We start from the raw sequence: 25819 nt of genomic DNA on the forward strand, positions 1-25819 counted from the left end.
CATCATTATTGCTGGGACCCCCACCCATCACAATAGTGAGGTGTCGGAGTCCTCAGAGGGAATGGAGTGGAAGTGACTCTATTCAGCTCTATGGAACTGCCGAACAGAAATTGACTACAGTGCTCTGGCCATTCCAGACCGTCGCTCCATTAACTCTGAGGATTCCAGAAGCTCATTCTTGTCATCAGCGGGGTACCAATGGTCAGACTCCCACCAATCAGATACTTATCCCTTATCCTGGGGTTAGGAGATAAGTTCTTTTATGCCACATGGGTCATCCCTTGACAACAAATGTTTTTTTTAAGACATAAATGAAATAATTAATGTAAAGGCTGACAATTAATGTCACCCTCTGCATCAATTTCAACGTTCCCATGCTCTCAATATAAAAAATTGTCACCTATGGACAATGGACAACAGTGAAAATGTTTTCACAAACGATCTATAACAACAGATAAAAAACCTGATGACACATAGCTTCACATAAATTAGAAAAATAGATGGGGCAAAATCTTTTTAAAGGGTACTTATAATTTTAAAAAAATCTTTGGCATGTCATAGGGACTGTTCAGAGGTTTTGAGTGGTGGGGGTCTGGGTGCTGGTACCCCCCCAACAAAAAAAAAAAAATTATCGCAAAAACAAAGGAGTAGAAGCACTCAGCTAAGCCATATGACCCTTCACTTCTGAAGGTTCAACTTGGCAGTCCTCCAAAAACCAAGTGAGTGGTGTACAGACCTAAAGACTTTCTATAGACCTGTACACTGCTTACCCAGGGCTGCAAAGAGAGCCTAGCAGACCTGATCAGAATCCAAGGGGCACAACCCTCAGCTGGGCACTTTGCCCCTTCGTTTTAGCACAGTCAGATTGTGTTTTAGACGCTGGTCTTAATAACCCTGCACTGGAACTTGATGGCCGTTGCGACTTGTTTAAATATACGCCAGCATCCTTTGCTGGCGTTGATGTAAGTCATTTTCTACGCCAAAAACAGGCATTGAAAATTATAAATTAGACAGGCCAGCCAGCCCACGCCATGTCCCCTTTTTCCACCACCTCGGAAAAGTGGCGTGAGTGAGGAAAAGTTGCAGATCCCCTTTGCTACTGAATTTGTGACAAAAGTACGCCATAAGTGACCCCCAAAGTTTTTAAATGATTGATACCTTTGAATTCATTTTCTATTATTTTACTGTCAGTGACATGGAAAGAATTTCTATGAAGCCTTAGCTATTTTGGAAAGTAATAAAGAGAGGATATTATGTAAGCCACATTCATGCTATTGCAAGAAATCACAAATCCTTACTTGAAAAGTTAAATCCTCTTTCTGCTGCGCCTGAAAATCTCCAAGGGTGATAAAATGTTTTGCAGTTACATCTAATTCATCTTCTTCCTCTTCCTCCTCCTCTTCTTCTTCTTCATCATCCTCTTCGTCCTCCTCTTCCTCGCTTTCCTCTTCATCTGCACTTGTTTGTCTATTAGTGAAAAGTATAGAATACAATGGCTTAGACAAATGCTATCATAAAAAACAAATGTAAAGCTATATAACAGTGATGGCAAACCTTTTAGACATCGGGTGCCCAAACTGCAACCCAAAACCCACTTAATTATACAAGTGTATAGAAGCTATCGGTACCATTGAAATGAATGGGACGGCTTGGGTGTAATTACACCTGCTCACCGCTGCAGATGCAATGGCGAGCAGGTAAACAATGAAGAGGAGGCAGCGCTGGCACGGCGCGCGCCTTCTCTTCAAACAGCTGATCGGCGGGGGTGCCAGGCCCCAGCCGATCTGATATTGATGACCTATCCTGAGGATAGGTCATCAATAAATATAACTTGGACAACCCCTTTAAGTAATCTACTTTTTTATTCATTAGATGCATGTGATGCAACTCTCAAACCCTCTAGGAGACATTACAAATCTATATTTCCTTTTCAACTACAGTTTTTCCAAATAGGTACAGATGCCTCAATATCCACAACGCAAAATAGACTGGTATATCTTATACAAAATTATTTGTTTGATTAAGACAATTTATTAAAAGGGTTTCCTGCAATTACATCAGTGATTTGTTGCTGCATTCTAATGATGCAGCTCTGTCAGACATCTGAGTTCTCATGCCCAGTCTGGACGCTGGCATTCCTTACTGCTGAATGGCAGTTCATTAAACAACATTCATTGGCAGTATCTGGGCACACCCACAGAGAACATCACTAGAGAAAGAGACAGAGGAAGTTTCTGGGCATGATGATAAAGTAGTCGTGAGATTACTGATTTAGAGCTGAAAAATTGGTAAAGAATCCATGATAACATTTACTTAAGATCTACTTCTCCACGAGCTAAAGTCTTCGCAAGATTCTGCAACTGGTGAGACAGCTGCACCAGTCTCCGATCTTCATCCTCTTTTCTCTGGTCATAATTCCCAACAGGCCCCGGTTCATCAGTCTAAAAGTAAAAAAGGAAATAGATTTCACTTTTAAGAAGCAAAATTTAGCAAGATCTCGATATGGAAGATCTCATTTAAGTGGAAAGGACAACTCGCTTCAACCACCTACTGAATTCTGGGTTGATAGGTACCCAATATGACCACATGGCTTTCTGACAGTCAAGGAGTTAAGTACTTGAAGAATTGCTATGGATTCTTAAAAACTTACAAGGACTAAACATATTAAAGTTTTAAGCTTTAATTTAAAAAGTACAGTGTTTACAAAAATATAAAAATACAAAATTACATGACACAAAACATGCAAAACAGTTATACAAGGAAAACATAGCAGAAATATTCTTTGGAGTCTTTTCTGTTGTTTGAGGGTAGGAAGGAACAATAGATGCACAATTCGACCCACACACTGTGAACACTTTTTTATTCCTCAGAGCCATATTTATATCCTTCACCTTAGGTCATTTAAACGACTGTGTGGTAGCAGTGCCTGTTTTGCGGGCCGCAAACCACAGATCGATGTGCACAACGCATCATGGGACGGACCCTTTGACTTCAATGCGGCCTTATGCTCAGATTTCTAGATCTGCCCACCCACTTCTTAGGGAAATGCAATGTTCATGTATAGACCGTGAAGTGATAAGGGGGAAGTAGCACAGTAAAATTGGAAAAACCCTCCCAAAAATGTCACTTTTTTATTGTAGATTTTTAATATCTGTCTGCAGTAAATCTTGTTGGTGCACAACTCAGGGGACATATTGCATTTTTATCCCCTTAGTGGCATAATTAATTTTAGCCTTAAGAACCAATAAGAACCAATTTACCCCTTTTGTGTTCCAGCAGTCATAACTTTTTGATTTTTCTTCTAAATTCTTTTTTGTATTTTGCGGGATTAGGGTCCATTCACACGTCCGTAGAATGGGTCCGGATCCATTCCGCAACCGGAACGAATCCAGACCCATTCATTCTCTATGGGGCCGGAAGAGATGCAGACAGCACATAGATCTTCCGGTCTGCAGCTCCTGAAAAAAAATAGAACATGTTCTATTCTTCAAAGAAAAAAAGTGGGGGGTTGAGTCAGCACAACCTGCCTGCAGGTGCAGATCACTATGGCGAAATACATATACAAATGGAAAATGCAAATGTGATCGCACCCTACATCCAGCACTCTGCCCTCCATGCTGGATGAGACATTGGTTTATATTTTGGCCAAAGCATAGTAAGCCACTCACCGCGTCAAGGTCGTCTCAATTGAGTGGTCCCTAACTCTTGTTCCTACCTGTTCATGGGCCATGACAGCCACATAAAATCGTTCTATTCTTGTTAGCAATTGCGGACAAGAATAGGCAGTTCGGTGTGGGGGTGCCGGCCGGGTGTATTGTGGATCCGCAATACACTACGGACGTGTGAATGGACCCTTAGTTGTTGGTTTTTTAGGAACCGTTTTGGGATAGTGTACTAAATAACTTTTATAAATTTATTTGTAGGGGGGGGGGGACAACACCAATTTTAACAATATTTTGTGAAATTTATCTATGATGTTCACTGTGTGGTAAAAATAATTTTATTATGTGGGTCAGTACAGTGATGATAATGCCACATTTATATTTAATTGTATTATTTTTCCTTTCCTCCTGCAGGCTTTCAGCTCTGCAACTGCTCCCCCATTCTCCTACAGACTGAAGGGGAAGGGGGGCGGCTGCTCATACCTCTGGTTTGGTTGCAGCTGGAGATAGGGCATTCCAAGCTTTCAAACAATACCAGACTATCAGCAATATCTTCAGTACATGGGAAGTTATCGCTGTTAGAAATCTGGGTTGCTGTGAATGCAGCTAAAAGTAAAAGCAGGTTTTACCGCAATTATTCCCAACTCGATTTCTAACGATGGTATGTCCTGTTTAAATTGGGCTAATGCTGTCATGTTGGTCTTGAATAAAAGCCTGGAATGCCAGCTTTCATACAAGACTAATATGACAAGATCAGGCACATGCTTCTAGCTGCTACCAGTCAGGAGATATCAGCAGCTAAAGAAGTCCTCCTTCCCCTTCGGGTAGCACAGGTAAGTTATTTTCCTAGAGTTAGGTGGTAAAGTTTTTCCATGATTTGCAAAAAAATTAAATATAAAATTTGCCTAGAATCTGTCTTAATACTCACATGAACTCTGTAGAAAAATGATCTCCCTGACTCTGCCCCTCAATGCTGACGTCATATCGACGGGCTCTGCAGCTCAGGTAGGGGGGAACATGTGACCCGTCGATGTGATGTCAGCAACGCAACAAACCAGGTCACATGACTGGTTTGTAAAGCAAGGAACTGGGGAATAAAAGATAATATTAGGTATTATGTTAGTACGGTCAGGGCATGTTTAATGGAAAACCCCTTTATCCCTCACAGTTGTATGTTCAGATATCTAGACCTGCCCACCCACTCGTTAGGGAAATGAGGTGTTCATGAATGGACAGTGAAGTGATAAGGGGGAAGTAGCATGAATATTAAATAGTATCTTTTTCTTTAATTTACTTCACTATGATTTCCCAGTCGAACTTGATGCATAGATGACTTTATAACACCCACAAACTGTGTGGAGAAGAATTCTGAATTGCAGAAGAAGATCTATGTCTTAACTGAGCTGTAGCTATGAACTACAGCAAGGAATACTTTAAAGAAAACAACATATAATACATGTTTCTACAAAAAAATATATATATTACTATATGTAGTTCAATATACCGTATGCACTTGCTTCCCTTACACCTCTCTTACTGAGGAAGAGCATTAGGACTTGGTCTCCTGCCAGCTATGTCTCAGGGGTTCGTGTGGGATGGGTGGGATAGAGGAGTTCTTGTGCATTTACTTTGTACATTTTTCGCTTTGTATACTCCACAAACTACTTTGGCTCTTATGTTTGTAATATCATTTATAAAAATGTTCAATAAAAAATATGATTAACAGAAAACATATTAACATTTTCTTACCTTTTTCAACCTCTGAAGGGCCTCTCTGTTTTTTTCGACCAAATTCTTAAGGTGAACACATCTACAAAATGAGACAAAAGTTAATGGGGTTGTCTCACTTCAGTAAATGTCATTTATTATGTAGATAAAGTTAATACAAGGCACTTACTAATGTATTGTGATCGTCCATATTGCCTCCTTTGCTGGCTGGATTCATTTTTCCATCACATGATAACATAGCTCGTTTGCATGGTTACAACCACCATGCAATCCATCAGTGGTGGCCGTGCTTGCACACTATATGAAAAAGCGCCAGCCTATGCGCACCCCCGTAGTCCTGGCCACCAGAGAGGTCAGCGCTTTTTCCTATAGTGTGCAAGCAAAGACCACCAATGCTGGATTGTATGGTATGATGATACTAAGGTGTGGGGAGGAACCTAGATATAAATAATGACCCTAAACCTTTTATTTTAAAGACATTACCTTTCATAGACATCTTGTCCAATTCTGGGCTCCAAAACATCTTTTTGTAAAGTCTCCTTAAGTAAATCGTCAAACTACAACACAAGCAAATGACAATAACGAACGTAAATGTCTAATTATATTTTCAGCCTACACCAATAGAGATAGACATAGAACCTACCAAAGACAATACTAAGTAAATGAAATGGAGACCCAACAGCTGGGATCTGATGGCCCATTGAGCCAACAGCTGGGACCTGATGGCCCATTGAGCCAACAGTTGGCCACAGCGATCGGGATTCCAAGCCATTTCCTGTGTGTCAAGCCAGGACCAGGGAATGGACAGCAGCAGTGATCAGAGGCATCAGACTAGGAGCAGTGGTTGAATAATACCTTTATGACACTTATCTCCCTAGACAGCCCCTTTAATATATTTTCTGACAGAAAATCTAGTTTGACATTTATATATACATCGCTTTCTGCTTCGAGTAGAGCTTCTCAGTTGGGGTACCTGCAGATTTCAAAGCAGAAAATTTGTGCGGTTTTCCATGTGGATTTCTGTGCATTTCCGCACCAGATCCGCATGTGTTACTTGAGGTTTTTGGAGCGGATTTGATGAGATTTTCTACAGATCTCACTCTGACACTCAAAAGAATGAAATCCGCACGCAGGCCAATTTCCGCATGAAAAAAAGCAAAGTGTACATGAAGATTTTTCTAATTTCATACAATTTGCTGGTACTGTATTACACTGCGGTTTTTCTGCACATAAATCTGCACAGAAAAAAACTTGCGGAATCCTCATCGTGTGCGGGTGGCCTTTAGTGTTCCACTTACGTGTGCTGTACGTGTTCTCCACAGACAACCTAATGGACATTTGTTTTAATGTGTTTAGGCCTCATGCACACGACCGTTGTTGTGTTCCGTTCCGCAAGATGGGGTTCCGTTTTTTCCGTGATCCGTTTCCGTTTTTGTTTCCGTGTGTCTTCCTTTATTTTTGGAGGATCACCAGACATGAAGGAAAGTAAAAAAAAGTCGAAGTCAAGTTTGCCATGCAAATGATAGGAAAAAAACGGACGCGGACATGGATGACAATCTTGTGTGCCTCCGCGTTTTTTCACGGTCCCATTGACTTGAATGGGTCCGCGAACCGTTTTTTCCGTAAAAAAAAATAGGACAGGTTATATTTTTTTTACAGACTGGGACCACGGATCACGGACGCGGATGACAAACGGTGCATTAGCCGAGTTTTAAACAGACCCATTTAAAGTCAATGGGTCCGCAGAAAATCACGAAAAACGGAACAACGGACACGGAATGAAACAACGGTCGTGTGCATGAGGCCTTAGTCACACATCAGTCCGTGGTATTAGGAAGAGATTCCTTGAAAATGATTTTTCAGCTGCATAGTGTCCGTGAAACACGGATGACACGCGAACATCTCCACGTAGGAATCACTGACCACTTTTTCACGGATTTGAGCACAGACATGTAATTGAGGCTTTATTGTTCCTGGGCAATAACTGGGTAACAACCAAGCTGACTGCCATCACAGATTCCATAGTGTTTCTCACTCCAGCTTAAAGGGAACCTGCCACATAAAATATACAGTTCAATGTGGAGGCAGAATGGTATACAGCAGGGGGAGCTGAGCAGAATGATATATAGTTTTATAAGAAAAAATCCATATAATGTATAATGTAATGCTCACTTCATGCTTAGACATCCAGTTGGTGTTTTTTTCTTACTGACTAATATTTTTCTCTCTATGCATCATGGATAAGACCGCCCACTGGACTCCTAAACTACTGCTCTGGCAGGGGAGAAACCATTTTTGTGGCATAACACCTTTAAAAGAGTTAAAGGGGTATTCCCATCTCAGACAATTGGGGCATATCGCTAGGATATGCCCTCATTGTCTGATAGATGCTGGTCCCTCCATTCATTTTTATTTCCGTCTGCCCCATAGAAATCAATGGGAGCGGTGGCCGCGCAAGCGGTGAGACCCGCACCTATCCGACAATGGGGACATAATCTAGCGATATGCTCCCATTGTCTCAGATGGGAATACCCCTTTAAAGTGTAACCGTCTGATTTTTTAATGAAAATATATTTTAGCATATGTTACTGCTGCAGCAGCATTATGCATAAAGCAATCTTTAGTTTCTTCACATACCACTGTTTTCCTTGAGTTTTTCCCTTAGTTACGGCTGTTTAACCACCTCCCGTCCACCGATAGGATATAAACGTTCGGGAGGTGGTTCTCTATCTCTGAATGGACGTTTTAAAACGTCCATTCAGAGATCGCAGCTGCACACTAATCGTGCAGCTGCAGATCGGGCTGCCCGCTGTCAGTGACAGCAGGGCAACCCTTAGAGAAACCAGGGACAGTGCCCAGGTGTCCCTGCCTTCTAGATCGCTGTATACACAGCACTCGCCGAGCGCTGTGTATAAAGTGCAGGAAGCGCTATGCGCTTCCTGTTTCGGCCCGGCGGTCATGTGATCGCCGAGGCCGGGAGAGTGCAGGAGCTGTGTGAGGTCTTCCACAGACCTCGATCAGCCCTGCACTGAGGCTGTACAGCCATGTATTGCGCTGTACAGCCTGTCTGGGGGGTGTATTTCTCCTGTATCTGGGGCTACTATGTCAGCCCCAGTTACAGGAGAAATCAACAGTGGGCGAAGAAAAAAAGTGAAGTTAAATGTCCCCCAGAGGTCTTGTATGACCTTATGGGGGACGAAAAGTGTATGACCTTATGGGGGACGAAAAGTGTAAAATAAAAAAATAAAAAATGAAGTGTTAAAAAAAAAAAAATAACCAAAAGTAAGGAATTTAAAAAAATTGTAAAAATAGAAAAAATAAAATAAAATAGACATATTTTGTATTGCCGCCTCCGTGACGATCGGTCTATAATTATATCACATGATCAACCCAGTCCGATAAACACCATAAAAGAAAACAGTGTAAAAAAAGCCATTTTTGTCACCTTACATCACAAAAAGTGCAACACCAAGTGATCAAAAAGGCGTTTGTCCCACAAAATGGTACCAATAAAACCGTCACCTCATTCCGCAAAAAATTAGCCCCTAATCGCTCAAAAAATCTAAAAACTATAGCTCTCAGAACATGGAGACACTAAAACATCATTCTTTTTGTTTCAAAAATGCTATTATTGTGTTAAAGTGAAATAAATTAAAAAAAGTATACATATTAGGTATCGCCGCGTCCGTAACAACCAGCTCTATAAAAATATCACATGACCTAACCCCTCGGGTGAACACCGTGAAAAAAATAAAAAAATAAAACTGTGTAAAAAAAAAGCCATTTTTGTCACCTTACATCACAAAAAGTGCAACACCAAGTGATCAAAAAGGCGTATGTCCCACAAAATGGTACCAATAAAACCGTCACCTCATCCCACAAAATATGAGCCCCTACATAAGAAAATCTCTCAAAAAATAAAAAAAACTATAGCTCTCAGAACATGGAGACACTAAAACATAATTTTTGGGGTTTCAGAAATGCTATTATTGTGTTAAAGTGAAATAAATAAAAAAAGTATACATATTAGGTATCGCCGCGTCCGTAACAACCAGCTCTATAAAAATATCACTTGACCGAACCCCTCAGGTGAACGCTGTAAAAATAAATAAATAAAAACTGTGCTAAAACAACCAATTTTTTGGTCAAAAAATCATATGTACCCAAAAATAGTACCAATAAAACTGGCACCTTATCCCCTAGTTTCCAAAATGGGGTCACTTCTTGGGAGTTTGTACTGTAAGGGTGCATAAGGGGGGGCTTCAAATGGGACATGGCATCTAAAAACCATGTGCCGCTCCTTTTCTTCTGCGCCCTGCCGTGTGTCCATACAGCAGTTTATGACCACATGTGGGATGTTTCTGTAAACCGCAGAATCTGGGTAATAAATATTATGTTTTGTTTGGCTGTTAACCATCGACGTGTTAAAGAAAAAATTGGATTAAAATGGAAAATCTGCCAAAAAAGTGAAATTTTAAAATTTGATCTCCATTTTCCTTTAATTCTTGTGGAACGCTTAAAGGGTTAACAAAGTTTGTAAAATCGGTTTTAAGTAACTTGAGGGGTGTAGTTTCTACAATGGGGTCATTTATGGGGGTATCCACTGTGTAGGCCCCACAAAGTGACTTCAGACCTGAACTGGTCTTTAAAAAGTGGGTTTTGGGAATTTTCTAAAAATTTTAAGAATTGCTTCGAAACGTCTAAGCCTTCTAGCGTCCTAAAAAAATAAAATGACATTTCCAAAATGATGCCAACATAAAGTAGACATATGGGGAATGTTAAGTAATAAATATTTTATAAGGTATCACTTTCTGTTTTAAAAGCAGAGAAATTGAAATTTTGAAAATTGCAAATTTTAAAAAGAAATTGGTAAATTTGGGATTTTTTCATAAATAAAGGTGAAATATATTGACTCAAATTTATGACTAGCATGAAGTACAATGTGTCACGAGAAAACAATCTCTGAATGGCTTGGATAAGTAAAAGCTTTCCAAAATTAGGCCTGGTCAGGAAAGGGGCAAATGACCCAGATGTGAAGTGGTTAAACATTTTCAATATGAGGACATCTCAAGATGGCTCCTCTGCCAGTTCTCTGAGGCCAAAACTGCTTTCCCTCACTTCACATACACACTTGCTGTAGCCAGCAGCTCCCTGCCAGCCAATCAGATTGGATTACTGAGAGACACGCCTCCTCACTCTGAAGCCTAATGCAGGTGTTCTGCCAGATTTCTATACCTTGTCAGAACGCTATACTGGAAGTGACGTGGTCGCACAGGAATCAGCTGGAGTTGGGTGAGTGCGGGATATTACCCCAATATCCAGAACTCACCTCTGCGGTGTCCCCCAATATCCCGCACTCAGCTCTGTGGTGACCTCGATATTCTGCACTCAGCTCTGCGGTAAGGATGAACTGCTCCTTAGTGGATGTGAGCTTGCGCAGCGCCGCACACACCCTCCTCCAGCTGATTCCTGTGTGGCCGCGTCACTTCCGGTATAGCGTTCTGGCACGGTATAGAATTCTGGCAGAACACAGGCATGCAGTGTGAAGGACCGACCCTCCGTCTTCCTGTCTTCTTAGTAGGGGTGCACCGAAATGAAAATTCTGGTCCGAAACCGAAACCGAAAATTCAGGATGCCCTTGACCGAAAACCGAAACCGAAACCGAAACTGCCTTTTTGCCCAAATACTTTTAAAATACTTTTTTTTTTAATGATTTTATTAATAATTCTTTTTCATGAATTTAATAAATCATATTATATAACATGGTGCTTCCTCATACACAAGTGATTGTACAAAACAACAGTGCAAGAAACAGTTGTAAAACCAACCTCAAACTGTAAACAGACGTAGCCTCAGGTCAAGAACAAATTTTTGCTGGGAGAGGGGGATCTGTATGGAGAGGGGGATCTGTGGGTGGCTCTGTTATGGAGAGGGGGATCTGTGGGTGGCGCTGTTATGGAGAGGGGGATCTGTGGGTGGCTCTGTTATGGAGAGGGGGATCTGTGGGTGGCTCTGTTATGGAGAGGGGGATCTGTGGGTGGCGCTGTTATGGAGAGGGGGATCTGTGGGTGGCTCTGTTATGGAGAGGGGGATCTGTGGGTGGCTCTGTTATGGAGAGGGGGATCTGTGGGTGGCGCTGTTATGGAGAGGGGGATCTGTGGGTGGCGCTGTTATGGAGGGGGGGATATGTGCACTGTTATGGGCATAACAGTGCACAGATCCCTTTCCCCATAACAGTGCACAGATCCCTTTCCCCATAACAGTGCACAGATCCCTTTCCCCATAACAGTGCACAGATCCCCTTCCCCATAACAGTGCACAGATCCCCCCTCCCCATAGCAGTGCCACAGACCGATCCCCCTACACATAACAGCCCCGGCCCTGCTGCTCACAGCAGACTAATCACTCACTGCATCTTTATTTTACCTTACAATCGTGACGCTCCAGTAACAACTCTGCAGGCAGAGCGGAGGGCGGCGTAACGTCACTTACTCACGTGACGCACCTGCTCCGCCCACTTTATGAATGAAGGAGGCGGAGCAGGCGCGTCACGTGAGTAAGTGACGTTACGCCGCCCTCCGCTCTGCCTGCAGAGTTGTTACTGGAGCGTCACGATTGTAAGGTAAAATAAAGATGCAGTGACTTAAAGTAAACCGCCCGCCCGGCGCCCGCCCGCACAAATCCCAAACCCCATATTTTCTGCCGATATGTACCAATATCGGCCGAAATGGATTAGGCCCATTTTCGGCCGATATTTTCGGCCGCCGGAATTTCGGTGCACCCCTACTTCTTAGCCAGAGACAGACAAGACATAGCAACTGTCTTTTAAGGGAGCAGTGGAAAGGGACAGAGGACATTAATGAAAGCTGTTATTATAAGGTAATTACAGATATTTTGGCAATCATTGACAGACTAACTCAGGTATACATGCCTAGCTCTAATAAACTAGCAAAAATATGACAGTTACACTTTAAGTGACAACCTTGACAACTTCCATGTGAGTGATAATGAAGTAAATATAAGGGTACTTTCCCACTAGCGTTTTACTTTTCCAGCACTGAGTTCCGTCATAGAGACTCAATACCGGAAAAGAACTGATCGGGCATATCCCCATGCATTCTGAATGGAGAGAAATCCGTTCAGGATGCATCAGGATGTCTTCAGTTCAGTCACTGAATGACGTTTGGACGGAGGAATAACCGCAGCATGCCGGATCCGTTCGCACGCGCAGACCGGTAAAAATGTGAAAAAAATATATAACAGATCCGTTGCTCCAGATGACATCCGGAGAGACGGATTCGTTCTTGCAATGCATTTGTAAGACGCATCTGCATCCGGATCTACAAATGCTGTCCGTTTGCATGTAGATTACCAGATCCGGCAGGCAGTTCCGGCGACGGAACTGCTTGCCGGATCACTCTGCCGCAAGTGTGGCAGCAGCCCTAGTTAAAGGGTTTTTCCCATGATTAGAAAAACCGAACATCAGATATCATATAGTACAAGACAATCTCTTTCTAACAAACTTAGAACCAGGCCTGCACCTCACGTGGACCCAGAGATCTCCTCATACGTTGTTCCAATTGCTGTGCTAGATTTATTTCAAGCTGGCAACTCAGCTGGAGGCAGACGAAGGATGGAACTGAGCATGTGCGTCCACCTCCACCACAATTTTGAAAAAGAGCAGGTGGCGCCATACAGTGGCTATGCTAAATTTGGAATTACATACAATAATCACAAACGTATTCACAAAGTGCTGGTTTGAAAAAACGTAGAATATTTTTCGGGGGACAACGTTTAAGGTACAAGATGGAATTCTTATCAACTGAAGAACTTATAACTTTATTGGTGATTTTTATTTTTATGCCCAAAAAAATAAATAAAAAAAATTATAAAATTCTAATGCAGAAAATCAACTCTTAAAAATGTAAGCAGCATGTTCACTCTGATCATCCCAGCTTGCTACAATTTTGGAATTAAGTCACTAAAGGGATATGATTAACATGTTGATACCGACTGTTTAAGAATGCGGCATGCCTAACGAGATTTCAGAAGCTGATAGGTAACATAAAGGTGTGGCCATGTGTCCTGATAATGCTGACACTCCTAGTATCATATATATTGCAGTGATTCATTAGCCGTAACGTCCTTTAAAACTCCACACCCAAAAAAAATACTTCATAGGTGCAAACGACAATAAGGCAGCACAGCCGCTGGTTTCTCTGTATTGCATAACTACTTGGAATTCATTCATTTAATTTTGCATTGCAAGTATCTAAAATGCTATTGCTGATCGTCCAAAGTACAAAAATAACTATGTACAAAAAGTCACAAGCCAAATATACAAGATAAACATGATAAAACTCTGTAACGTCATATTTTTTTTTAGAGGTGATGCTCTTGTGTAGCAAGCTAAAGGGGCTGTCCATGATTAGAAAGACAAAGCAGTGTCGCACATGTCCGCAGCGTATGTGCCCTGTTCTCTTCGATGGAGCAGAGCTGAAATACCAGACATAACCCATGGACAGATGTGGCGCTGTTTCTTGAAAAAGCAGCCATGATTTTCTAATTCTCCATAACCCCTTTTTTAATGTCAATAAGTTCTGATATTAACCCCTTCAGCCACCATGACCTACCTGTACATCACAGTGGCTGAGGGTTTGTATGGAGCGGGCTGCTGCGTGGAGCACGGTCCATACGCCGGGGTGCCATCTATAAGGCTACTTTCACACTAGCGTTCGGAGCGGATCCGTCTGATGTTTCATCAGACAAATCCGCTCCGATAATGCAGACGTTCGCATCTGTTCAGAACGGATGCGTCTGCATTAAAACTTAGAAAATTTTCTAAGTGTGAAAGTTGTCTGAGCGGATCCGTTCAGACTTTACATTGTAAGTCAATGGGGAACGGATCCGCTTGAAGATTGAGCCATATTGTGTCATCTTCAAGCGGATCCGCCCCCATTGACTTAGGCTACTTTCACACTAGCGTTCGGGTGTCCGCTCGTGCGCACCGTTTGAAGGGGCTCACGAGCGGCCCCGAACGCATCCGTCTGGCCCCAATGCATTCTCAGTGGAGGCGGATGCACTGAGAATGCATCCGCCTGCCAGCGTTCAGCCTCCGCTCCGCTCAGTGAGCGGACACCTGAACGCTGCTTGCAGCGTTCGGGTGTCCGCCTGGCCGTGCGGAGGCGAGCGGATCCGTCCAGACTTACAATGTAAGTCAATGGGGGCGGATCCGCTTGAAGATGACACCATATGGCTCAATCTTCAAGCGGATCCGTTCCCCATTGACTTACAATGTAAAGTCTGAACGGATCCGCTCAGACAACTTTCACACTTAGAAAATTTTCTAAGTTTTAATGCAGACGCATCCGTTCTGAACGGATGCGAACGTCTGCATTATCGGAGCTGATCCGTCTGATGAAACATCAGACGGATCCGCTCCGAACGCTAGTGTGAAAGTAGCCTTACATTGTAAGTCTGGACGGATCCGCTCGCCTCCGCACGGCCAGGCGGACACCCGAACGCTGCAAGCAGCGTTCAGGTGTCCGCTCACTGAGCGGAGCGGAGGCTGAACGCTGGCAGGCGGATGCATTCTCAGTGGATCCGCCTCCACTGAGAATGCATTGGGGCCAGACGGATGCGTTCGGGGCCGCTCGTGAGCCCCTTCAAACGGTGCGCACGAGCGGACACCCGAACGCTAGTGTGAAAGTAGCCTACCACAGCAGGCACCTGGCCACCATGACTGGGATCAGCGATGACGCCGAAAACCGGTCATTTAACTGTTCAGATGACACATTCAATAGCGATCACAGCATCTGTGAGGTTAAGCAGAGGGGTTCAGCTCCCTTTTGGCTTACGATCGGAGCCCTCATAGCGAGATCGCTGGGCTACGATTGGTTGCTGTGAAGAGCCTGGACCCCGCTGAAGCTTCCTAGGCCTGCCATGGTAAGCTTCCTGCTGCTGAGCTGTGCACGAGGCACAGATCTGCAGGTAGAGCAGCAGAATCCCATTCACCATAAAATAGATTTCTATTAGGGTGAATGAGACAAGGGATCAAAACACACCAGGTTCTAGCCCCCTAAGGGGAGTAAAAGTTATTGTATAGGAAGTTAAAAAAAGAAACTAATAAAATTTAAAGTTAAAATCGCCCCCCTTCCCAATTTTACATATAAAAATATATAAACAATAAAAAAAAACATAACAGGCATCGCCAAGTCTGAAAATGTCTGAACTATTAAAATATAAATATTTTTTCCTGCACGATGTACCCGTAACGGAACAAAAATAAAAACACGCGATTCGTCATTTTTTGGTCACCTTATCCCCCCCCCAAAAAATTTTATAACAGTGATAAAAAAGTTGTATGGACCCCAAAAATGGTACCAATAAAAACTACATTTCATCCCCCAAAAAACAAGTCCTCATACAGCTCTGTGAACAGAAATATAAAAAAGGTATGGCTGTCAGAAAACAGCGATACAAAGAAAAGTAGTAGTAAAAGTAGCAAAACAAAAAAAATAAAAACTATACAAATTTGGTATTGCTGTAATCGTATTAAGAACATCATGTCATTTTTAGCGCAGAGTGAATTCTGTGATATCAAAACCCAAAAAACGTTGTCAGAATTGTGTGTTGTTGTTTTTTCAATTTAACCCCACAAATATTTTTTTCCTGTCTTCCAATACAAGACGTGGTAAATTAAATGGTGGCATTAAAAAAAAAAACTTAGCCTGCAAAAAATAAGCCTCCATATGGCTATATGAACCGATAACTAAAAAAAGTTATGGCTATTCGAATGTGGAGAGGAAAAAAAATGAAAATGCAAAAACGAAAAGGGACCAGTACATAAGGGGCAGGCCCTTTCCATATAAAAACGTTTATGGCATATCACCTAGACACACACAATAAATCTGTAATAGTTAGGGGTCTTACTATCTGGATTTTCAGCACCCAGTCCACAGACTAAACTTTTATGGACATGCTCTAGAAGTATTGATGTGGAGAATCCCTTTAAGATTTGTATCTGCTATAATGTAATGTGAAACTCCAAATGAATCTATGGCAAATGTATCTTAGATCTTTGATACATATTAACCCCTTCACCCTGGAGGGTTTTTTGTTTTTCCCTCCCTGTCTTTCTGGGGCCATAACCTTTTTATTTTTCCATTCACACACACACACGTATGAGGGGTTGTTTTTTGTGGGACAAGTTGTACTTTCTAATGGCACCATTTAATATTGCATACGATTTAGTGGGAAGCTGGAAACAAAATTCCAAAGGAGGTGGAATTGAAAAAAAAAAAAAATTCCCTATGGTAAAAATGACCTGTTACATTCTCTGGGTCAGTAGGTTACAACGATACCACATTTATATAGTTTTTCTAGCGTTTTAATACTGTAAAAACAATAAAAAAAATTGGAAATACATTTTGACCGCTATAATTTTTTTGTAGTTATGTATACGGAGCTGTGTGTGAGCTCATTTTTTGCATGGCAATCTGTACTTTTCATTTATATCGTTTCGGGGTGTGTATGACTTTTTGATCACTTTTTCTTAAATTTTTTGGGGGAGGTGAAGCGATCAAAAAACATCAGATCGGCCATTTAGATTTTTTTTTTTTGCCACTACGCTGTTTGTTGTATGTGATAAATATTTTAATAATTTATATTTTGATTCTGGGGAAATGAGGGGGGGGGGGGTGATTTGAATTTTTATATTTTAAAATATAAAGTAATTTTAACTTAAACATGCAGTCGTTAGATTGCTTCTTTCATAGATTCCAAAGCATTAACACTGGAGTCTATGTTCCTATGTAGCCCTATGTAGGAACCTATCTGCTGCAGCCTTGGATTATTCAGAAACCCGAGACTGACGCACACACCACCTGGCTCTCCAAATCCTCACTGCTGTTGCAAAACTACAACTCCCAGCATGCCCAGACTGCCTACAGCTATCAACCTACAGCAGGGCATGGTGGGAATTGTAGTTTTACAACAGCTGGAGGGCCGCAGGTTGGCCATCCCTGTCATAGCGGCTAGACCAGGGGCATAGCTAAGGATTCATGGAACCTGGTGCTAGAGTTCAGCTTGGGCCCCCCTATCCTCAGTGCTTTGTGGCCAGGGGCAGGGAAGCACATAGCCTTCATGTTGCCTGAGGCAAAAACGGCACTAACCATCCGCCCCTCCAATGCCAAACTCTTGACCTAACCCCTTCTCTCCAGCCAGAGATGTAACTTGACCTGCATGCACTTTCTATAATACCAGTGTCTTCTTTGAGGCACATGGGTTTTTGGGCCCCCTCAGGCTCCTGGGCCCAGTAGCAACTGCGACCTCTGCACCCCCTTTAGTTACGCCCCTGGGCTAGACTCAACATACTCTGGAGCGGAGTTCAGGAAAAAATGACAATTAGAGATGGAGTCTGCAGTTGCTCCTCATGGGCACACACACGACCGTTTATTCTAAAAAGTCACCTCAATCGACTGCTAAACCTCAGACATTTCTAAACTAAGTTCTGTGCAAACAGTTCATCCTTCACAGTCAAACCTTATTACTCATACGCAGCAAACAATGCTTCAAATGTGAGTCTACACTTGCCAGATCATGAATCAGTGTTGAACATAATGACAGTACAGGAGTACAGGGAACAATGGCGGTATCATAGCAGGCTGGTATGTGTGCCATCTAGAACGTCCATTCATGAGGACATCTTATGTTTATTAAGGTTTTATCTCTATATCTAATGGAGATGTAAAAGAATTGTGTGTCCTCTGACAGTAAAACTAAAGAATGTCTGTCCTAAAAACAGCACAGGTGTATTCTTCACGTGACTTATCTCTAAATGGGACATTTCATACTGTCGGGGGGGGGGGGGGGGGGCGACGGGGGGGCATTAGCCAAAGTCAGTATGCCAGTTTTCTGGTTTACAAAATTCACAAGATTTTGTGACTTTTTCCATTTTTAGAATGTTCATACTTAGCCCAGGGGGCGCGGACAGACAGATTTAATATAATTTACGACAGAAATAGGCACAAAGGACAGTATTAATCTACTGCAGCTAATAGCTGGCCTAGTTTTGAGATTCTGGAGCACTGACTGCCAGAATATGCACCAAACTTATTAAAAGGTCTATGCTTCCTAATCATTTTGGTGGAGTTTATGCCAGTGAATTTATTTTTTATTCAGACTGGCGTACGAAATGAAATTCCTACCTATGTGTCAATGGTAACTCAAGAAAGCTATTCTTTGGAGACACTGACATAATATATAAAAGGGAACCTGACATGTTGAATATGGATCCTGGTCTGCAGGCAGCAGGGGTGGACTACGGGGAGATTTCCTGGTGGGCTGATGCTCATGGGGGCAGCCTGAGTCCTCCTGACTGCTGATGGCCGGGTACATAATGGTCTGACGTCTATGTATTTGGCTGGCGGCTGCAGATGCCCTCCCGAATTCAATCGTATTGCTGTCCTCAGGATGGTGATGCAGTTGAGTACTGTGACGTGCCATGGAAGCCCATGGCTCCTTGCACCGCTGTTCACCCTCATAGGCTACAGGCCACTATATGAGGCAGAGTACAAATGGTGCAGGGACACAGGCATCTCAGGCTGCAGAATGGAAAAGGCTGGTGGTAGGAAGCGTACTACTGGGGGGCACTACAGGTTTATTACTTGTCTGGGCAGCATGCTGAACGTAGGACTGTGGCCCCCTGCTCCATATATTAATTGGAGAAGGAAGACAGAACCTGGCAACTATTGATGGCCACCACAGAGGGAGGTGTTTTGTGCTGCACTGTGGTATTTGGTTCTGCTGAGGCCGTACGTTGTGCTGCACTGTGGTATTTGGTTCTGCTGAGGCCGTACGTTGTACTGCACTGTGGTATTTGGTTCTGCTGAGGCCGTACGTTGTACTGCACTGTGGTATTTGGTTCTGCTGAGGCCGTACGTTGTACTGCACTGTGGTATTTGGTTATGCTGAGGCAGTACGTTGTACTGCACTGTGGTATTTGGTTATGCTGAGGCAGTACGTTGTACCTCACTGTGGTATTTGGTTCTGCTGAGGCAGTACGTTGTACTGCACTGTGGTATTTGGTTCTGCTGAGGCAGTACGTTGTACCTCACTGTGGTATTTGGTTCTGCTGAGGCCGTACGTTGTACTGCACTGTGGTATTTGGTTCTGCTGAGGCAGTACGTTGTACCTCACTGTGGTATTTGGTTCTGCTGAGGCAGTACGTTGTACTGCACTGTGGTATTTGGTTCTGCTGAGGCCGTACGTTGTACTGCACTGTGATATTTGGTTCTGCTGAGGCAGTACGTTGTACCTCACTGTGGTATTTGGTTCTGCTGAGGCAGTACGTTGTACTGCACTGTGGTATTTGGTTCTGCTGAGGCCGTACGTTGTGCTGCACTGTGGTATTTGGTTCTGCTGAGGCAGTACGTTGTACTGCACTGTGGTATTTGGTTCTGCTGAGGCAGTACGTTGTACCTCACTGTGGTATTTGGTTCTGCTGAGGCAGTACGTTGTACTGCACTGTGGTATTTGGTTCTGCTGAGGCCGTACGTTGTACTGCACTGTGATATTTGGTTCTGCTGAGGCCGTACGTTGTACTGCACTGTGGTATTTGGTTCTGCTGAGGCCGTACGTTGTACTGCACTGTGGTATTTGGTTCTGCTGAGGCAGTACGTTGTGCTGCACTGTGGTATTTGGTTCTGCTGAGGCCGTACGTTGTACTGCACTGTGGTATTTGGTTCTGCTGAGGCCGTACGTTGTACTGCACTGTGGTATTTGGTTCTGCTGAGGCCGTACGTTGTACTGCACTGTGGTATTTGGTTCTGCTGAGGCAGTACGTTGTACTGCACTGTGGTATTTGGTTCTGCTGAGGCAGTACGTTGTACTGCACTGTGGTATTTGGTTCTGCTGAGGCAGTACGTTGTACTGCACTGTGGTATTTGGTTCTGCTGAGGCCGTACGTTGTACTGCACTGTGGTATTTGGTTCTGCTGAGGCCGTACGTTGTACTGCACTGTGGTATTTGGTTCTGCTGAGGCCGTACGTTGTACTGCACTGTGGTATTTGGTTCTGCTGAGGCAGTACGTTGTACCTCACTGTGGTATTTGGTTCTGCTGAGGCAGTACGTTGTACTGCACTATGGTATTTGGTTCTGCTGAGGCGGTACGTTGTGCTGCACTGTGGTATTTGGTTCTGCTGAGGCAGTACGTTGTACTGCACTGTGGTATTTGGTTCTGCTGAGGCCGTACGTTGTGCTGCACTCTGGTATTTGGTTCTGCTGAGGCAGTACGTTGTACTGCACTATGGTATTTGGTTCTGCTGAGGCAGTACGTTGTGCTGCACTGTGGTATTTGGTTCTGCTAAGCCAGTACGTTGTACTGCACTATGGTATTTGGTTCTGCTGAGGCAGTACATTGTACTGCACTATGGTATTTGGTTCTGCTGAGGCGGTACGTTGTACTGCACTGTGGTATTTGGTTCTGCTGAGGCAGTACGTTGTACCTCACTGTGGTATTTGGTTCTGCTGAGGCAGTACGTTGTGCTGCACTGTGGTATTTGGTTCTGCTGAGGCAGTACGTTGTACCTCACTGTGGTATTTGGTTCTGCTGAGGCAGTACGTTGTACTGCACTGTGGTATTTGGTTCTGCTGAGGCCGTACGTTGTACTGCACTGTGATATTTGGTTCTGCTGAGGCCGTACGTTGTACTGCACTGTGGTATTTGGTTCTGCTGAGGCCGTACGTTGTACTGCACTGTGGTATTTGGTTCTGCTGAGGCAGTACGTTGTGCTGCACTGTGGTATTTGGTTCTGCTGAGGCCGTACGTTGTACTGCACTGTGATATTTGGTTCTGCTGAGGCCGTACGTTGTACTGCACTGTGGTATTTGGTTCTGCTGAGGCCGTACGTTGTACTGCACTGTGGTATTTGGTTCTGCTGAGGCCGTACGTTGTACTGCACTGTGGTATTTGGTTCTGCTGAGGCAGTACGTTGTACTGCACTGTGGTATTTGGTTCTGCTGAGGCAGTACGTTGTACTGCACTGTGGTATTTGGTTCTGCTGAGGCAGTACGTTGTACTGCACTGTGGTATTTGGTTCTGCTGAGGCCGTACGTTGTACTGCACTGTGGTATTTGGTTCTGCTGAGGCCGTACGTTGTACTGCACTGTGGTATTTGGTTCTGCTGAGGCCGTACGTTGTACTGCACTGTGGTATTTGGTTCTGCTGAGGCCGTACGTTGTACTGCACTGTGGTATTTGGTTCTGCTGAGGCAGTACGTTGTACCTCACTGTGGTATTTGGTTCTGCTGAGGCAGTACGTTGTACTGCACTATGGTATTTGGTTCTGCTGAGGCGGTACGTTGTGCTGCACTGTGGTATTTGGTTCTGCTGAGGCAGTACGTTGTACTGCACTGTGGTATTTGGTTCTGCTGAGGCCGTACGTTGTGCTGCACTCTGGTATTTGGTTCTGCTGAGGCAGTACGTTGTACTGCACTATGGTATTTGGTTCTGCTGAGGCAGTACGTTGTGCTGCACTGTGGTATTTGGTTCTGCTAAGCCAGTACGTTGTACTGCACTATGGTATTTGGTTCTGCTGAGGCAGTACATTGTACTGCACTATGGTATTTGGTTCTGCTGAGGCGGTACGTTGTGCTGCACTGTGGTATTGTTGACCCTGCCCATTTATGTTGGCCTCATCTACTTGTGTCAATCTGGACCCACCTACAACCCAAAGGCCTCTTTTAGGTTATTTCCCAGGGCCAAGTTCCCAGTCCACCCCTGGCAGGGAGCATGAAACGGAGCATGAGGAACTGAGCAGATTTCGTGTTTCCCTGAAAATAAGCCCTACCCCGATAATAAGCACTAGCGCTATTTTGCAGGGTTTTTGGAGTTGTCTTAAAGTGTAAGCCCTACTCCAAAAATAAGCCCTAGATACAGCCGTATTTTATTTTATATAAAGGGAAGGTGGGGGAAATGTGCGGGCTGCAGCAGCTCAGGAGCGCTCCCTAATGGCTCCTGAGCTGCCATGAAACTGTGGGCGGGCAGCGCAGGCTTCAGTGAATTAGCCTTCAGTGAAGCCGCCAGCCCGCGCATACATCGCGGCACTAAGCAGCACCTGACGGGCGGGCTGGCGGCTTCACTAAATGCTAAATTATGGCAGCAGCCCGCGCTTCCCTTCACTTTCACGTTGGGCAGGCTGGCGGCTTCTCTGTATGCCCTGTACTGCCGCCAGCCCGCACTTTCTTACTTACATGAAGGAAGCAGCAGGAGGATCTCCTTCTCCTCTCTGCTGCCCGGAGGAGCTTCCTACATCTCTCCCGTGCCATATCTGCTCTCCCTGGTACCGTAGATTGCTGCCTAGGTCCCTTGGGTAAGGACAGCTCAGGGGCAATATACGGTACCAAAATGAAAAATGTGTGGCAAATATGACTATAACCCCCCTCATCCATAGGAATGCAACTATGTACTGCAGTATAAGGGTGCATTCCTATGGATGAGGGGGGTTATAGTCATATTTAATATAAACACTGTCCAGGGACTGTTCTGTAATTGGCATGTGTCTATATAAAATATGTTTATGGAGCCAAAATAAGCCCTACCCCAATAATAAGCCCTAACCCTTTTTTCGGAGAAAAAAAATATATAAGACCCTGTCTTATTTTCGGAGAAACACGGTACATAGGTTGGTGGGAATGAATTCTGTATTTACGCACTGACATTTCTGCTCATTGGGGGCTTAGAAGCAGCTTCTTCTCACCAGCACTGAACACATATGGTGGATATTCTGAAAGGGAATTAAAGAACACCAGGTGGCGCCACAACAAGAATAAAAAAGCAAGATCTAGAAAAAAAATGATTACAATTAAAAAATGATTACGTCTTGGGTGATCTAACAGAGAAATGCAATATTTAATAACCGTAGCTGTGACTCAGATCTCCTCACATGGTCACTACCAGTAATAGGTAAGTACATTACTACATGCCACTCACGTTCGTCTGAGGTTTCCATTAGACTGTTCTCATTATGCAAACGCATTTCGCATTTTTTAAATAACTTGGACGATAAATGGGAACATTATTAGTTACCAATAATTAAAGAAACTGATATCCGAAAACATAAAAATACCTCTTTTCGTGTATCACTGATCTAGTTTAAAGGACTCATGCACACAAACGTATTTTCTTTCCGTGTCATTCCGGGGTTTTTTGCGGAACCATTCATTTCAATGGTTCTGCAAAAAAAATGGAAGTTACTCCGTGTGCATTCTATTTCCATATGTCCGTATTTCTGTTCCGCAAAAAAATAGAACATGTCTTATTATTGTCTGCATTACGGACAAGGATAGTACAGTTCTATTAGGGGCCAGCTGTTCCGTTCCGCAAAATACAGAATGCACACAGATATCATCCGTATTTTTTGCGGACCACAAAATACATACGGTCGTCTGCATGAGCCCTAAAGGAGTTATTTATACTTATTCTTTTGTATAATAAAAAGTTACACAATTTCTAATATCCTTTCTGTATCAATTCTTCAAATTTTGCAAGATCTCTGCTTGCTGTCATTCAATAAGAACCTTCACTCGCCGTCAGTTTTACAAAAGGGGAGAGCACTGTTAAAAGACTTGTCCAGCATTAGAGAAATATTTCCGTTTTTAGTTTTTTGTTTTTCCCCAAAAACAACATCACACTTGTCCACAGGCTGTATATGGTATTGCAGCTCTGTCCCATTTACTTCAATTGAGCTAAGGCGCAATACCACATGCAACCTGTGGACAAGTGTGGCACTGTTTTGAGGGGGGGAAAAAACAACTATGGGGGTCATTTATTAAGACTGGTGTTTTATACAGTTCCCTTGCAGTCTTACATTTAGACCATTTTCTATCCCTAAAAGAGGTGCAGAAAATGATGAATGAGACGACCCCGTCCTCGCAAGGTCTACTTTTTTAGACCTGGCGTGAGCGGGGAAAAGTCTCAGATTGCAGCGCAACCAACCATTGCGCCGCAATGTGCACCAGAGATATGCCTAACTTAGGCGTATTTCTGTTTAGTAATTGACCCCCTTATGTTTTTCTAATCCTGAACAACCCCTTTACACAAATAGTAAAGTCACTTCTACCTGACGCTTCAAGTCGTCTGTCACTTTTATGACGTTCTGCAAAGGTCCTCTTGTCTTCTTCATAGACATTGTCTTCTTCCGCAATTCACTTTGCAAAAGAGAAAAAAGATGCGGATAGTTAGATGGAGGCCAATTGAAATACATAACACTCTATCAAAATGGTTAAAACTTGGACATACAAGAAAAAGAGTGCCCGCCTAGCAGTGGGGGTCCGCTTGTTGACACATCACCGCTGAGGCCACTAACTGGCTGCAGTGGTGCACAAGACCTCCATCTTACATGTGGAGATCAAAAGTGTAGTTTCCTTCACAGGTCTGGTGGGGTGACCATAACAACCCCCACACTCACCTGTCTGCAGTCCCACCACGGCTCCATTCCCGGATCCCACAGGACTAGGAAGAACTTGGTCCCGTGACCACTGCAGCCATTCACAGGCCTCAGCAGTCACAGCATCTTGACGCTACATCCTTGGGGGGATCAGAAGAACGGCAGGACCACGGACAGGAGAGTGGGTTTGTTATGTTCAGGGGCACAGGTTGGTTAGGGCCTCAGGGGTCCTCAGCCCCAATGCTGGACAACCCCTTTAACCCCATATGCAGCTGCCAAAAGTTGTTTTACAAGTACAAAAAATGGGCAGAGGGTTTGGGTCAGATAAGAAGGTCAATAAACCAATATTATGGATATTAATTCACATTCATAGTGCACCGATTGACTGGCTCTTATAGCATGTAACACCAGAAAGAACTGAATAATAATATAAGCAGCTTCACTGCTCGCATGCTGAGACTTGTAGTTCGACAGCCACTGAAGCTCCTCAGCTGATTGCCTATTAAAGCTACCGGCTATGAGGACACTCCGGTAATGAGGCGAGCTATGTGAGTTAGGAATACCCGGTATCCTGCAGGTTTTCAGCCTCTGCCAGTCGGTAGAGCCCGAAGCGGTGCTGATTACGTCATCACTAATCGCCGCCGCTGTAGCTTCTGTGTTACCTTAGAAACAGCTTCGGCCATATTGAATGCGGTGACTGGTAAGAGTGCAGTTCTGCTTTCTACCACGCGGTGGCGATAGCGTGCTATAAATGGAATGCCCGTTCACTGGAAGATCCAAGGGACTGAGATGATAGATAGAGACAGTGGATGAACAGTTTTTCTTTATAAAGAGCTCTTGAAACGTGTAAAAAAAGTCTTTTTTGTGGGTGTGACAATGTAACAGCTGGTAAACTGACTATTAGGGCTCATGCACACGAATGTTTTTTTTTTTTAACGTGTCCCATTTTTTTTCACGGCCGGTATGCGGAACCATTTAATTC

At 43.6% G+C, this 25819-nt stretch overlaps 1 protein-coding gene across 1 annotated transcript in view; it reads right to left on the bottom strand.

Annotated features, from left to right (window-relative positions):
- Window positions 1-25477, bottom strand: part of NPHP1 (nephrocystin 1) — a 95286-nt gene extending 69809 nt beyond the window's left edge. The window contains 6 exon segments of the mRNA XM_040429633.1: window positions 1299-1467; window positions 2314-2441; window positions 5412-5472; window positions 5874-5947; window positions 24511-24598; window positions 25401-25477. Of these exon segments, the coding sequence (XP_040285567.1) occupies window positions 1299-1467; window positions 2314-2441; window positions 5412-5472; window positions 5874-5947; window positions 24511-24579 (501 nt within the window). The 5' untranslated portion in view covers window positions 24580-24598; window positions 25401-25477.
- Between the last annotated feature and the right edge of the window lie 342 nt (window positions 25478-25819).

This window comes from Bufo bufo, chromosome 4 (genome assembly GCF_905171765.1).
Source record: "Bufo bufo chromosome 4, aBufBuf1.1, whole genome shotgun sequence".
Taxonomy (NCBI): domain Eukaryota; kingdom Metazoa; phylum Chordata; class Amphibia; order Anura; family Bufonidae; genus Bufo; species Bufo bufo.